Source organism: Thermobia domestica, chromosome 8 (assembly GCF_964235325.1).
Source record: "Thermobia domestica chromosome 8, izTheDome1.hap1.1, whole genome shotgun sequence".
Lineage (NCBI taxonomy): Eukaryota > Metazoa > Arthropoda > Insecta > Zygentoma > Lepismatidae > Thermobia > Thermobia domestica.
Window position 1 is genome coordinate 193,121,262 of NC_137461.1, and position 16,608 is coordinate 193,137,869.

The 16,608-nt window shown below is 37.3% G+C and overlaps 1 protein-coding gene across 3 annotated transcripts in view; it reads right to left on the bottom strand.

The window, feature by feature from the left end:
• Positions 1 to 16,608, bottom strand: part of bel (ATP-dependent RNA helicase bel) — a 136,652-nt gene that overhangs the window by 64,315 nt on the left and 55,729 nt on the right. For all 3 annotated transcript variants that reach the window (XM_081769361.1, XM_081769359.1, XM_081769362.1), the window contains exons 6-8: positions 10,728 to 10,877; positions 7,462 to 7,586; positions 1,903 to 2,028 (exon numbers count right to left, since the gene is read on the bottom strand). In XM_081769361.1, the coding sequence (XP_081625487.1) occupies positions 1,903 to 2,028; positions 7,462 to 7,586; positions 10,728 to 10,877 (401 nt within the window). The remainder of the gene's footprint in view (positions 1 to 1,902; positions 2,029 to 7,461; positions 7,587 to 10,727; positions 10,878 to 16,608) is intronic.

The following is a 16,608-nucleotide window of genomic DNA, read 5'->3' on the forward strand; positions in this document are numbered from 1 at the left end:
CTGTGAATGTAGGGTCGAACTTTCATTCTAAAATCCAGTCTTTACAAATTCCGGAATTGTAATCAAAGTAAGAATCAATGACTGAGTTAAAAGCAGTTCACTTAATTTTTAATTCCAGCTACTTCTGCATGTTCGTCTAAGTCGGATTTGGAATTATCTTTAGTAGTGTTGAGATTCTCGCATGAAATCACTCCCCGACTAACATTCAGTAGACGATGAGATTCTACTGTTACAGAAACCGGTCCAATTCTATCCAATTAAGTAGCTTCGCAGTTTGCTTCTCATTTAGTTTTCACCAATGAAGACACGCCCCCCACCCATCCCATGTCTTTACCAAACGATCTCTATGGAGCCAATGTGGTCAAGAAAAATGGGATGTGCACCAAACTACCATCCCCGTAGAAAACATAGAATATTAATAACAGACACAAATATGATAAAATCCTGAATTAACTAGCCACAACACAAAACCAGTAACAATTGAAATTGTAGAGATTTTTTAAAATTAAGTTTGTTTTTAATACAAAATATAAAATAAAATCCTAGATTTTTACAAAAGAATGAAATGGTGCATGTGCACGTCCATCTCCGTTAGAGAAAGACGTCCACAACTCATCCTCTATGAAGCCACCCACGAACAATCCGAAATCCGGTAGCTATTTTCATGGCTGAGGGTGCCATGTGAGAACATGCAGATAAAAAGATGACATATTATGTACGATAAATGAAGCCGCCCTCTCAGTTCCATCTCCTTCCCGACAAAACTTGAAGGGACTTCCACTCGCAGTTTATGCTTACAGACTACAAAAACCCTGGACAACTCAGTCTAAATTATTTTTCAACAAATATTTTTTTCTAAATTAAAGATTTAATTTGTTAATATCTATCGTAACGTTCATTAGGAAAAACTCTATATTAATGAGCAGCATTTGACGATTTAACTATACTGTAGAAGAAAATCAAAGGTATTAGTCCATTTTCCTTACTACAAACTTTCTGCAGCATCGAATTCTAAGAAAGTTAAGTACTGACAAGTAACGGGCATGAACCTGTCGTCCGGACATACGAATCAAACCTAGTACATTCAATAAACATTACAAAGATATTACAAAAAATTAGGTGCCATGGACAACAGAGTAAGTCCCTGGGGAACATTAACCCTGTTTGTATAAAGAAAATAGTAGACTCGCAGTAAACTAGCTATTGCATCAACACTGTACATTGGAAAGTCACGTTTTATAGTTCATTCTCTTCAGCATGAAACAAGCTTTCCATAGGTGCTATGTATTGGGGCCCGTAACGTACCTGAACACGAAAAATTGGGAGAATGTAGGGAAAATTCCCTCCTTAAATCCCTTCCATCAACTTTGGACCTCTCTGGAGTGGCCCCGTGTAAAGCAAACAATCCAAATGTATCTCGAAAAAATACTATAGGGGATAAGGAATGTGTGTACCAAGTTTTGTATTGATAGACGGAATAGATATGAGAGAAAATCTTGTATACCAATACACGCTTTCCCCTCATATATATCATTGATCGTGTGCTAAAGTTCCCCTTGTGTTCAATTTTCCCGAGGTCTCGCCTGTAACGAGAGAAAAAAAAAGCACAATTTTCTCATAGTATCTGTGTATTGCAAAATATATGGATTGGCCCTTGTATTGTGTGTCGTATCGATTACTGCACGGTGGCCAACGCATTGATTGGCAAGTCATGACAGGTAGCCCATGGCGGTCTGTCATACTGTCTTTACCGATCATATATTTGCTTTATGGTTTCCACTAACGGAAAAGAACACGTAAGTTGACTGCCAGTGATTTCTGAAATAAAAAAGTAGCCCTCAAATTTCTGGACATCTCTGCCCTATATCTTATATTGCGGTCTTATACATTAAATTTACTTACCTACAATTATCTAATCCTATTTTGCCTCTTTCAAGCATGTCAACGAGTCTTCCAGGTGTAGCTACAAGTAGGTGACATCCTTTATCCAACTCCCTCATCTGATCAAATACATGTGATCCTCCGTACCTGGACATATACAAAAAGAAATTCTGTAATTCAAACATTAAATAACCAGTACTAGCATTTTAAAGTGATTGTATTCTGCAGTAAAGCCTGTAAATACACAAGAGAATTCTGAATACTACTAGAACATTTTGAATTTTAATTCTAAAAGTAATATTCAAAAATAAAGTTAGTTCAATTGTTACAGTAGTGAATACTTCTCACTTGCCCTAGGTTGTAAAACTCATTTTCCACCATTGTTCATGCTCAATATAATGGCCCTGGCATTGGACAATTTCCCATCGAGCTTCAGTTGAACGAAGCTTCCATTCAGCACAGCCTGATTCAGTTTAGACCATTCGTCTTCGCATACTCTTTAGAGTCCTTCAAGAATGGTGATTCCACGTTTTATGATATTTCATTTTCATAGAATAAAAAGTACAGAAGTCCATGGGTAATGTATCTGGCGATCCAACAGGAATGTGTTTAAATGGAACAGTCTTGACACCTGTCTCGTGTTCCATGAAAGCAATGTAGACTACCGGTGGATGAGGACTACGGCGATCTAACTGCCATACAAACCAGAGGCATGTTGGTGGTATACGGGATCTTAGACCTCATATATTAAGTAGTATTTACTTTCACATTAGAAGCAAATGTGTACAAAGCTTTCCTTTGGTACAAAAAAAAACCGTCACTCACATAACCTTTTGGAGGAACTTTTCTCGCACGTACCAATTCCTTGTGTGTGTCCCTTTCCATCGACAGAACTTTAGTAAATAGCACGAAACTGCTCTGCCCTCGCCAAATACTTAAAAATCATCTAGGATAATGTCATAACGCCATTTACACCAGCTAGGACGCGCTCATACGGACATTTGCATGAACTTTTGTCTGTGACCTATTAACTCTTTCGAGGCAGGGTCGGGAAAGTGACGCACACGGGTGTTCAACTTTCTTAATTCTCTGCTGTGTAAACATTAAAGATATCGGGATGATTTTTATATGCCAAATATGGTTGGACCATAGTTTATCCTGATGGTAATTTTTTTTCCTGAGTGTCAAATTTCCCTTTCAAATTTGTGCACAAAGTAGAGAATTTTCGAATTTTCTTTTTTAGTTTTTTCAGTGTAACTTTGTTTTAGAGAGATCTACTTAACTTAGGACTCGGCAGTTACACACCTCATATGGATACCTAATTTTTTTTAGACCAATTTGAACTCACAGTGTTACCAACTAGGGACACTAAAATTTTCCTATTTTTCGTTAAAAAATGGAAATTTTCGAAATTTATGTTTATTAATCCGTACCTATACGTACGAACGCAAGCCAATTTACGCCAGTCGAGCATAAGTTGTTACTGAACAAAAGTAAGTACAGATAGTTACAATTGGGTAATTAAGGGTGTAAGAAAAATTCGAATTTAGGTTCTAAACCTGATTTTTTTTTTTTTTTTTTTTTTAAACTTTTCTGTTTACTGTAATCTATTCTTTAAATTACAAGTTTCGTTTAAGATATCAACATGATACTGTATAGTAAGAATCAGTGCTGCCTACAGTCAAATTATGTCCAAATATTGTGTGTATTTTTTGTCTTAACCTTTCTGCCTGGTTAAAAGTGCGACGTACATAATTTGAACAAAAAATAACCACTATTGACAATGTTATTTTCTTATTGAACCAACTAATAGTGCATTGCAAATAATTAATGCATCATGCAAATAAATTAAAGAGCACTGAACGCCAATATGGAATGTCACAAACGATTCGACTTTTTACACTATGAATAACTTAATGTTTCACAAATTTGCTATTGAAAACATGCATCACATCTTACATATCTGAATCATCTTTTCTCACGAACAGATAAGAAGTGGGTAGCAAATCGTTGCTCCTCCACTGTTGCACTTGAAATAAAACACGTTTTGAATATGCTCTCGCTGCCGCAGATGTTGGGGAAATTCGAGCAAGTTCCAACTGAGAGGTGAAAGGACGTGCTCGCTACTGCTTTTAGGAAATGTTGATATCGAAGAGTTTTCAAAGACGTTGTTCTTTTAGAAGCACCACACAAGGCCAATAGAAATTGCTCGCCTACTTCTGTTACTTCTTGAGCATTTGCATTGGGATTATTGAATACTGAAGTAATTTGTCGTAGATTAGGCTGTGTTTGGAAAACTCGAAAAACTTTTTCTTCTCTTGACAAAACAAAGATGAAGGTGTCACATCCGGAAATAGGATGCAGAAATAGCATCCATTACATAAATCTCCAACGAGAGTTAATATGGTAAGTCTGTGAAGGGCATTTTCCCACACGTGATTTTTGAAAGTAAATTGGTACATTATCGGGTACGAGTGTAATTAGGACTAGTAAATCGGCATTTGTGCCAACCACCACAATTGTTTTATCTTCTGCCATCTCCAGTGATGTTCTGTCTATCACTGTATGAACATCAGTCTATGCATGTCGCGTCGAATTCTTTCCAAACTCAAGGTGATTTGTTAAACCAGCAACAAATCGTTCCTTATTTCCAGAATTGCTCAGAAACTTCTCTTTGGCTACCGTGCACATCATATTTTCTGTGAAGTGGATGTCAAGTGACAGATTTCAAGTTACTGAGATTGATGACGCCTGTGCTCTTCACTTTTTGAGCTGGGGATGGAATAACCATCAAAATGCTTCTTCACATAGGTGGAGTACACTCCATATAATTCTTGGACTATACAGTCCATAGGTTGAGTAAGTCAGGCATTGTAGCTAAACGACTCTTCGCAATAAATATCCACCATCTACAACATAGGCGCAATCTTGAGGACATAGATACTTTTAACTTTTGATACAATTATCTATTATATCATAATACGGATTTCGGTATGTTTATCTTGTAAAAGTCACCAAACAGAGATAAAAGGTCGAGTTGTTAGTTCATGGTATAAACATTTCTGAAGGTCCTTATCGGTTTTCGCTAGGGATGTACCGATATATCGGTAATATCGGCCACTTTTGGGAGTATCGGTATCGGCAAATGGGCACCGATATTTACCGATACATTTTCCGAACTATTTTTAATTTGTCCGAATGTACTACCCTGATGTAATTGATGTCATGTGAAATGTTGATCTTTTATATGTTTAAGTACCAAATTTCACGATTCTACCATGAACGTTTTTATTTTACAGGTGATTGAATTAACATATGTTTACTATCCCAGGGGAATATTTATATGTACTAGGAACTCTTAAGATCTAAAAATATCTGCTTCAGAAATTTTAAAAAATTGTATTGCAGAACGTTTTCTTGCTAGTAAATAATCACACCTTTTAGTAAATAAATTAACATACTTCCCTTACTATTAATGATAGAGAAAACTTATTAGTATCGTTTTACAGCTCTAAGAATGTATTACATAACTAATGACAAATATTGTATTTTGTTGCATAATAACTAGTTAATTATAGAGAGTAACTTTCAAAAAAGATTGAAGAAATGACACACACACTTTTGGTTAATATAACTCAGAAGAAATGTAAGATATTACTATACAAACATATTCAGGGTGTCTACTAAAATTCCAAAATGAAATTTCGTGACCTTTTCTTTACCAAATCAAAATTTCCTAGTATTTTCAAGAGCGAATTTGGGTGCGAATTAGGCCAAAATTTCCTCCATGCGATAGAAACATACTTTGCTTGCGATTTGGTAGCGTCTAAAACCGACGATAGACATTTTTGGTAGTGAAATTTGACATTTTATAGAACAAAATTTTTCAATCTGTACTTACATTTGTAGAAAAAAAAAAAAAAAGACCCGAAAGCTAAATTTCGTGACTTTCATGGCCGTTTTCTGATTTCGTGACCGATAGACACCCTGACATTTCAACAATTTCTCTGTAATTTGGTGCAAAAATGACCTTTCTACGTTAATTCTGTGAGAATTTATAGGCTTTTAAAAATTACCCTATAAATTCTTACGGCGGCCATATTGTTGACGTCATTACTCCGATTCCACAGCTCGGGACTTTAGGGGACTTTTAGTATGTTAACTAGGGCATGAAACAGACTATTGCAAAAAGTTTCATCTCTCCCCTATTTTTTTCCAATTCATTGCATAAAGGCCCTGTACTATGAGGTATTTTTTTAATTACATGCTTAGTTTGTTAGATATCGGCATGATACTTCTGGGATATATTAGTGGGGTTTAAAGTTTATTTTAAGATCCTTTATCAGTACCTTTATCAGTCCCTGAAAGCCTCGTCTTTGGTCTCCACAACGCACAATAAAAAGTTTAACATGGATAATTAGGGGAGTACAGTTACGGTTTACAGTAGACCTTATTTTCCAAGTGGAGAGATAATTGTAATTTTTTTAAGGTAGAATGAGATTTTTTTATAATGACATGCTTAGTTTATTAGATATCGTCATGATACTTCTAAGATATACCAGTGGGGTACCAGTTTATTTTCAGATAGTTTGTGTGTCTGGTAGCAGTTTTTCCAGCTACCGAAAATTTTAATTCCCAATTTCAGATAAATTCGGAATATATATCCCACTTTTCCCCTCTATAATTTCCCTCTTGTTAGCTACATTGGAATAAACGTACACGTATCTGAAAGCCTCGTCTTCGGCCAACACAACGCATAACAGAAAGTTTCAACAGGATAATTAGGGAAGCTGCAGCGCCTGCGTAACTGTTGATTTTTGCTTCAGAGGTGAAAAATGTGTCAAAATTTCAGTGTGTACTATATAAGAGAATTTTTTGTCCGTCTTTGTATTGAAGCCAATGACTTCACGTTTTCCCTACGTTGTTGACACACCAAAGAATTTTTTGATGTGTCTTGGACCCATGTGGCAACAGTGGTGCCAGTTCCAATAAGTCTTCAAATTCGGTTAGGGAACTTTTTGTGAATTTTCATCCCTACATTTCCCTCCCGTCGTCAACCCTGCAATCAAACTTAAGCGACAAAATTGCCACATCCTTCTTCTAAAAACCAAGGTCTTAACCATATCAATCGAGTAGTCTTTGAGTTATGATCCATTAACACAAAGTCTACGAAAACATCAAAAATGACCCTGTCTCGAAAAGGTTAAAATGGAACATCACAGAACAAGCCAGTACAGTAAAACAATATACTGGTTAACATTGAAAAGAAAATATGTCAAACCGAAGAAAAATTATCAATCTCGGCCGGAGGCGATATTCGTGTGGTAGTACCTGCGAATGTACATCTAGTTCTTGTTAAGGAACTGAGTAATCCAAAAACATGGAAGGATATAAAACTATCTTCGTGAAGTAGATGACAGTAACTGGTTTACTTTGGTATGTTACAGGATCTAATATCAACTAAGTTCCTGAATAGTCTCGACTGTAACTAGTTTTGAATGACTCACCTTCAATAATTCACGTAACTAAAACAATACCAGAAGTTTTCGGCATGATTTACTTCTGTAAACATATACTTACACAACACATGGTCTTAGTCGAGAACGGTACGAGAATTTTCTGGCTTCGTCATAGATCTGTGTAGCGAGTTCACGAGTTGGAGCTAATACTAATGCCAATGGATACTGCTTACGACGACCAACGGCCTGCAAAAAAAATGTTTTTTTTTTTTTTTTTACACATTTCAATGAAACTATCGAACTAATGGTTTATTAATGTGAAGAAATTAGTATTACGAAACCAAAGCACACAATGTTTTTTAAGAATATATTACATAGGTATATAGAATGTTTTAAATAAAACTATTTATAACTCACGAACGGCCGCAGATATAATAATAATAATAAAAAAAGGGACCTCAGAAAATGTCGAGAACAACGAAAGGTGCATACTGCTTGTCTCAAAGCCCCTTCTCCCTATTACGAGACCACGGCATCATCATTTTCCTATTTCAGTTTCTTATTTCACCCTTTGATCAAGTTTCTGATACGTACATACACACTTATATGGTATTTCCAAAATGTTATGGTAGCGGTTGACGAGTTGTTCGTTAATTGCATTTGAATCTCGAACTGGTAAATTCGTTGTCTATTTCTCTCACCCGTTCTACCACATGGGTGAAAAATACTTTGTAATTTTAATACTTCAAAAATTTTAGTATTGAAAATAATGCAACAATATAAAGCATTTATCAGATTTCACATTGCTTGCTTCACTTATTTCAATCGTTGACCGCTGGAAGCAGCATGCGCAGTTGAACAAAAATAACGGACCACTTACCTGTTTATACGCGAGCTCTATGTGCGTTATGAAGTGAGAAATCAATCTTCTTAGTGCAAATATGATGGCATATAATGCATGGGATGAATACTACATTTCATCCAGAGACAATTTAGGAATGTCATTCTAAGTTAATGTTCACAGGCTCTGTAAAAGAAGTGACTGCACATCTATTTCACTGTCAGAGGAAAATTTGGCTGTATTATATGTAAGGGTATGATTATTGAGAGGATGAAAACTCATCCTAAAGTGACCGTGTAGTGTGGAATGACTGCAAAAGACTTGTCGGCCCATAGTTTCTGCGCGATATGATGAATAGCGACTTTCAAATTCATAGACGGAGATTCATATCTGATTAAAGATAAACTCTTGAAATTTTGAGACTGAAGTCGTCGTCCGAACCCGTCCTTTGAAGTTAATGTCTCATACTTGACATTTTTCCTTCATATTAAAAATCGTGAACAACGCAAGTAAAAGAATGAAGTTTACACTTCTCCCCCAAAACAAAATTTTGTGTATTGTTCCTCCTCAATGAATGAAATCATTGAGCTACTAGAACTTCTTGTTTTAAAATTTCTCTCTCATTTGCATATCCTGAACGTTAAAAGTGAAATCCTTTAATTACCAGACCTTAGGAGGTAAAATGTTCCCTGTGACTCGTCGAGAACTAGCGCATACAAAGCACTCCATAGAATGTTCTTTTAAACTACACACTATGAGGTTTATTAAATCCGCGTTATCGTCAAACTGCATTCTTTAGAGGGCAATAAGTTCACCCATTTAATTAAGACTGAGAGCTGTACAAATGCTTACACTTAGTGGAAACATTTACTGTATTATTAATTAACTGTTATATTGCTACGATACTTCTTTCTTGTCTTATATGACATTTCATGTACTATTTTACGAACCAATTCTGAGCATTTACCGAAACTTCTTAGTGTTCCCTTTCTTTCAAATGGTTGAACATCTCATTTTCAGTTCGAACTAATTCTTGCATAATATACGATTATATTAATTAGCATCAGAGCGAAGATCAACTTCAATGCAACATAGGAGCGAATTCAATGAACATTTAGAGTAATACAATGCGACTGGACCACGAATGTAACTTACAAAGCGCTAAGCTACTTTACTACTCAGTAGGTTCTTTGACCAAGCTGCAAGTGTAGCCACACTATCACGCTAAGCCGGAGAACTGGATCCCATTCTCGGTCCCGTCTTGTTTTTACTGAATTTTCCTTCAATTTATTTCTTACAGACTGGAATAAAATGATTTTCCGTTTTTGCTTCGATAAGACTACCACTATCGCGGTAAGTTGAAGAGTGATCTTAGCTATCACTTTATTACTCTTATTAGCACGTGTTCGGTAGCATCTTCACTACCACTACTTTTTTTATTAACTGAAACTGTTTTTTTTTTTTTTTTTTTTTTTTTTTTTTATTGCGAAGGCAATTTTCTCGCACTTCTGGCCGAACAGATTACTAAAGGGCCTATCCAGTTTACTATAAGGACCAGACTGTCACGTGACCAGGTCAAAAGTCACGTTGCGTACCAAATAATCTGGAGATTCCAATTCCAGATGCGAGATATTAAAAGCACGTAACCTCCCGCGTGGGGTGTCTTGGGTAATTCGCAGAAGATGCATCAAGTACTTGATTATTGATTTTGCTCAACTTTACGTGCTTAACATCGTATTTAAGCTCTCTATTATGTCTTGGCAATAAGCTTTCAATCCATCTCATTACAGCTTTTGAGAAATGTGGATCACTTTCTTTTCATTGATTTTCCATTGACTTTCATGTTCCTGTTTCGTGATTTTTTTTTTTTTAATTTTTTTTTACTACATTCCATCCATTTTAGCACAATTTGCTTTTGAAATATAGTCTCTTCTACATTTGCTGAAATTTCAGCCATCTCACTCTCTTGGGTGTGAGGTAAGTGGAGGAATTATTTGTTATTCACTGATTTTCCACTGATATTAATATTAATGTTTCGTGCTTTTTGACTATGTTCCATCCGTTTTAGGACAAATTGCTTTTGGAATACATAATCTACGTAGTCTCTTCTATATTTAAGCTGAATTTCAGCCATCTTCCTCTTTTAGTTTTTAAGATAAGTGGAGAATTTGTTTTTCATTGATGTTCCACTGACATTAATAATGTTTCGTGCTTTATGATTATGTTCCATCCAGGACAATTTGCTTTTGGAATATAAAATCTACGTAGTCTCTTCTACATTTGAGCTGAATTTCAGTCATCTCCCCCAAAGTCTATTCACATCATTGCAACCGGATAGTCCTTTCATTTGAGTAAACGTTAAGCCAAAATACTAAAGAGTGGTAAGAGCAAACTAGAAAATGATTTTGCCCCCTTGCGGTTTGTCGAGTATCTAAAAGTAGTTTCCTCGATAACAGGAATGAAAAATGATTTTATAACTACGACTTTCTGATAGTTACACAGACGATGACAAATATCAGTATGTAATGTTTAACTGTAATACTTACACGAACATTGCCATTTACGTTCATCAGAGAAGGTCCCCTTTCATACATCTGATTTAAAATTGGGACTAGAAAAGCGGCAGTTTTACCACTTCCTGTTTGTGCACAAGCCATCACATCACGTCTACTTAAAATTATAGGAATGGCGTATTTCTGTAAAAAAGAAGAAAAAGAAAATGATTAAACAATATATTGGCCCACAAAATCTACAAAGTATTAAGTTCGTACAGATGAAATGTTCGCCCTAGATGTGTCATTTCCAAAGACATCGAAACTAAAACTACAATACCTGAGTAATCAAAACATTCACGTAAGCAACCACATACTTTAGCCTCGCTCACTCAACGATTGGATTCTCCGGCAAAGTAAGTTGGAATCTGCGTTACGACGAAGATTTCAATCACACATTGCACTGCTAGATCATCAGGAAGAGTCCTTCCCAGGAAGGGCTTGAGATGACATACGAGACTAGTCGGTAGGACAGACGTTAGGAGAAGGATGACGAAGTGTTTTATATTCTACTTAAGGAGAGCCTGCGCAATCCTTTGCGTGACATGAGGGGAACAGTGTCGTACAACATAAAGATACTATACCTATTGATCATTGCTAAATACTTAAGGTGCATGCCTGAATAACATGAATACACTTCCGAGGGTCTGTTTCCACTGTTTCTAAGAAGCGCATCCAAACATGATGCTGATTTGTGCCAACGGGGCTTATTTTCCAATGTTATGTTACATGAACCAAATTTGACAAATCAACGGTAAATATTGTGTTCATTCATGCCATGGTGCCTTGCAGTACAGAATGCCGAAGGTTGACTTTGACAAGAAAAATCCATCGCAATTGTCGGTTCTCGATGGCACACTTTCATACCACCCTGTTCAACAACGCAGTGCCTCATGACTAACTGGATACCTCAGTCGATTTGCTGGACGTATACTGAGTTTGTGATATTGACGCATGATCTTGGTCCATCCCTGTGTTACTGAGGTGAGTTTTCTATCAAACGTCACACGGACTTTTCATACGCGTTAACTTAATATATTTCAACAAGACAAATACAAAACAGACAGATAAGGAAAAAATAAAATTTCCACGGCTGTGTCCTTTAAAAATATAAATACAAATTAATGGTAATGGAATAGTTCGGTAAATTTTAACATGTATCAGCATGACAGTCCAGAGCAAAATCACGCAGTTTCAACACGTACGATCAAAATTCGAAACTATAAACCCGCGTTCCAGAAGTAAAGTTCTATTGTAGAATCACTTCCTCTTATGAACTGGAATCTGCACCCAATGGCACTTCAACCGTCTTAACGCTACTTTATTGACTTTGCTTTATAGTTTTATGCAACATCTATTTATGAGTAGTATAGACTAAATCCAGTTCGAGATTTAACATCTGGTATATGGCCATGCAAGATCACCACACCTGGACAGGTCTATCTTCAACACTCTTCTTCGCCTCAAAAATTCTCGATCTTTTTTTAAAGTTTAAAGTCCCACGTTATGCCCTATAGGCTAAAGAAACCTATTGGCTAATGAAAGTGAATGAGAACAGCATACTGTTGATATCTTGGGTTAGGACCTTAATACTATAAGCCGTCTTTTCAATCTGAGATCCGAAGCTTTTACATGATCACTGGTTGATATCTTTAGCAGTATAAGTAGTACAGTATTAAAAAAAGTACTACAGTATTTGAAAAGTTATAATGTGGTTTCGTTGATTTAACTGATTTTTTTGTCTTAATGACAACATGGTACATAGCCTACAAGACTCAATTTCATTTTTCTATTGACCAATCAAGAGATTAATCCAAGACCTTGCACCTTGCACTTCATTTACCTAGGTTCAGTAATCAGTGTTTTACAGGTTTTTAAAAATCGAGTAATGAAACAGACATATGCTACCACATAATTACTATTATCTTTTTCGAATGAAGAGTGAGATTTGACATCTGTTTAGAGGTGCACTAAGCATCTAGCCATTGTGCAGAGCAGCCATGATTATTGTATATTAATTTTCGTCACTTATCACACCCTGCGCATAAACAGAACGTTTGAGCTTCGAGAGAGCAGAGAACTACTTCGAGACGACGCATTATATATTATTCTGCGAGTTCTTGGAATACCCATTTGCTCAGTTTATTGACTTTTCGGAAGTTCTTGTACAAGGTGTCATCAAAAAGTACTGTGAATTTACTTGCACATTGGCATCTATCGGTGTTGTATCCATTTCAACTAGTAATCCCGGTAGCCTAAACCTTTGGTACAGTGTCGAGTTTAAACGAGCAGAAGGAGAAAGTGTGAAGTGTATATCGCGCGCCAAAATTTTGTTTTAAGCTGCAGAAAAAAGTGCCAAAGGAGCTCAAGAAATGTCAGAATCAGTATATGCTGATGGAGTGGTGGCACTGAAGACTGTTTACAAGTGGTATGAGAGATTCAAAAACGGCAAGAGGTCTGTTCAAAACTAGCACAAAGATCGAGACGTCCTTCGACGTCAAAAACAGAAACGTGCAAAAGGGCACAAATGATTTGTTTAAACTGCAAATGACTATTCGACAGCTTTTCGAAGAACTAAGCCTCTCAGTTCGTGAAAAGCATTTTAACCGCCGATTAAATGGGCAAATGGCTTCCCACTTTGCCACGAAAACACGCCGTGTTACACCTTGCTTTTGATCCGCGAGTTTTTGGCCGAAAAAATATTCCTGTCTGTCCACATTCGCTGTGCTCTCCAGGTATAGCACCACGCGACTTCTGGCTTTTCCAAAAAAATTAAAACTGTGCATAAAGGAAAACATTTTGACAATTCCACGTAAGCTTATTATTTTGTTTTTACTAAAATTATTCACCGTATTTTTTGATCATATCTCACAAGTGCCGGGAAATCCTGGAATAATTTACATCCAATAATATTGAGATATTCTTTATAGCTTGGCAAAGGCCAGACTCCATTAATGCTCAAGATCACTTCGATGGCTGTTGATGCGTGCCTACGAGTTCACTTTTCAGGTTCATAAGTTTTTTTTTTTCTTCGTCCCGTCATGTCCAAATGCTCGGTTATTGTTCTGGCTACCTCTGCTCCGCCATGATCGAGTTTTAAACTCGTATAGAAAAAGTAAGCATATTCGACCTACGTCCACACTGTCTATAAAATCATGCGACACGGTAGCACTTAACTGATTCCTTGCGCTCACGCGCAAGATATATACTAGCACCATCTGGCAACATTTGGATATATCTAATTTACGTCATACCGACAATAAGATTTTATGTGCAACGACCTGATACTTTGCTCCCAAATCTTGATTTCATTCACGTCTATTCTGTAAGCACTTCTCATTACTCCTTTCCATTTCTTTACTAACAATGTGTCTTAAGCAATCTCACGGATCCTATCATGTGCTTTGCTACCCTTTTGCCTAAGATCACGCTTTTTATTATCCTCCCACCTTCTTTGTCTACTCAAAAACTTACCCATAGGCTCCAACACGAGATTTCTTGTACTTTGGTCAATTGAAGTCTTGTCAATTTATTTGCTTTAATATGTATCCCTTATCTAAACCTAAACCATACTCTTTGCGAGTAGTGTCATCCTCGTACAACGAAATGTGAAATATTGATGTTTTACATAACTTTCGTATCTCTCTCCTTTGAAAATACGAAGTGTATCTGGTCGTCTTATAATGTTAAAAAGAAAGTACCAGTCTGTCATTACACTTCATACAGGACGCAGAAAGCGAAATTTGAATACTTAAATCAATTTCGGAAAATTATTTCAAGAGAAATACGAAGACTGTTCACTGAAGTAAAACTAGAAGGAACAGGTTAAAAACTATTTTGAAATTAGGATATAAGGCTATTAAATCACGACTGAATAGAAGATATACAGTCGGAAAAATGATAACTACGAACTTGTCAGGAATACAAACCTATAAGAAAATGGTCTGAACTCATTTTTAAAATCCTATATTCAATTTTTCCACTTCAAATTGTTTGCTATGCACTGCTCATAACCATTGATACATATGAGTATTCTTTATGCGTAAGAAAGTTATGTAAACCACATAAATATATTTCCTCTGTAAATACATCCTGTTTCAAAAATACAGGAGAAACTAATACATAGTCTAGTTTATATTAATAGCCGCTAGATGTCAGTTATCTTCTGTTTACTTGGTAACAGTCATATGTTTAAAATGGCTACTCCGCAACAGAAATCATTTTGTGTTTTCGAGTTTGCGAAGTGCAATTCCGTGATTTCAGTGCAAAGACGTTCCAGGTGGGGGTACCAAATTGATCCTCCGAATGGGTGGAACATTCTCAGATGGTATCGACCGTTTGTAGATACAGGATGTGTATGTAAAGGAAAGTCCTGGCCGCCCTCGTGTTCTTGAAAATGTTGCAAACTGCTTTCCAACGTCTGTCCTTCAAAATCAACTCGTCGTCCCAGTCGGGAGTTACAAGTGCTGACAACAACAAATTGGCGTGTTTTGAGTAGGGATGGCCAGAACCGGTTTTCGGGTCTGAACGGATCCGGTTCTAGAAGATCCGGTTCCGGAACCGGTTCTTCGGATCCAGGTCTAGAACCGGTTCTTCGGATCCAGGTCTGGAACCGGTTCTTCGGATCCAGGTCTGGAACCGGTTCTTCGGATCCAGGTCTGGAACCGGTTCTTCGGATCCAGAAACCGAAACTGAAACTTTGTGACGATCCCTACGCTAAACCCGATCTGCTGGAAGGCTGTGAACAGTGTGCTAGATGAAATGGTGGAAGCGACAGGCAGGCACCCAGGCGGCGGCCGCTTGTCTCATTTGGCTAAATAAACTGGGTAACTGGCAAACTCAATGGTTAAACAGGCAAACTGGCCAAATCATTTGGCTAAACACCCACTGGTGGACCAAAATAAAAACACACAAAGAAACACTGGTGACCCCAAATTTTTTTTCTGGGGGCACAAGAGAGAGTGGGCGTGGAGGGCACAAGCGCATGGTCCTCTTTGCAGTGTTTTGAAGGTGAAATTTGTGCCTCCTTTACGGGTCTTTGGGGGCTTTCGGATCCAGGTCTGGAACCGGTTCCTAAGACCCGGTTCTGGAACCGGGCTTTCGGATACAAGTCTGGAACCGGTTTCTAAGATCCGGTTCTGGAACTGGGTTTTCGGATCCAGGTCCAGAACCGGATCTCCGAGAACCGGTTCCTCGCGGAACCAGAACTTTGTGGCCATCCCTAGTTTTGAGACGTCGGTTGGTTATGAAGCCGTACATGTTACAGCTGTTACAAGCTCTGCGTCCTGATGACTAACGCAAACGTGTGTTATTTTGTAACGAGATTCTGGGTGCTATTGACAATAACACTTTTGCACAACCCATCGTGTTCAGTGATGAAGCGACTTTCCGTGTTAGTGGTCAGGTAAACAAACAACATGTTCGAATTTGGGGCCTACAGAACCCACATGCACTCACTGAACATGTATGAGATTCGCCCAAAGTCAATATGTTTTGTGCGATATCCCGATCATCTGTTTACGACCCATTCTTCTGTAATGGAAACATGATTAACAGTCAGCAGTATCTCGCTATGTTACAAAACTGGTTGTTTCCGAGGCTGCACGAAGACAACTTCATTTTTCAACAAGACCGGGCACCCCCTCACTGGAGTCGCCAAAAGTGCGTGAATATCTTAATGAAACTCTACCGAACCGTTGATTGGTTAAGGAGCTGGCGACTTAACATGTCTCAGTTGGCCTCCACGGTCACCGGATTTGCCACCCTGTGACTTTTTCCTGTGGGGATGAATCAAGCACATTAAATACTATTTCTTGTTTCTAGTGCGTATATATATATATATATATATATATATATATATATATATATATATATA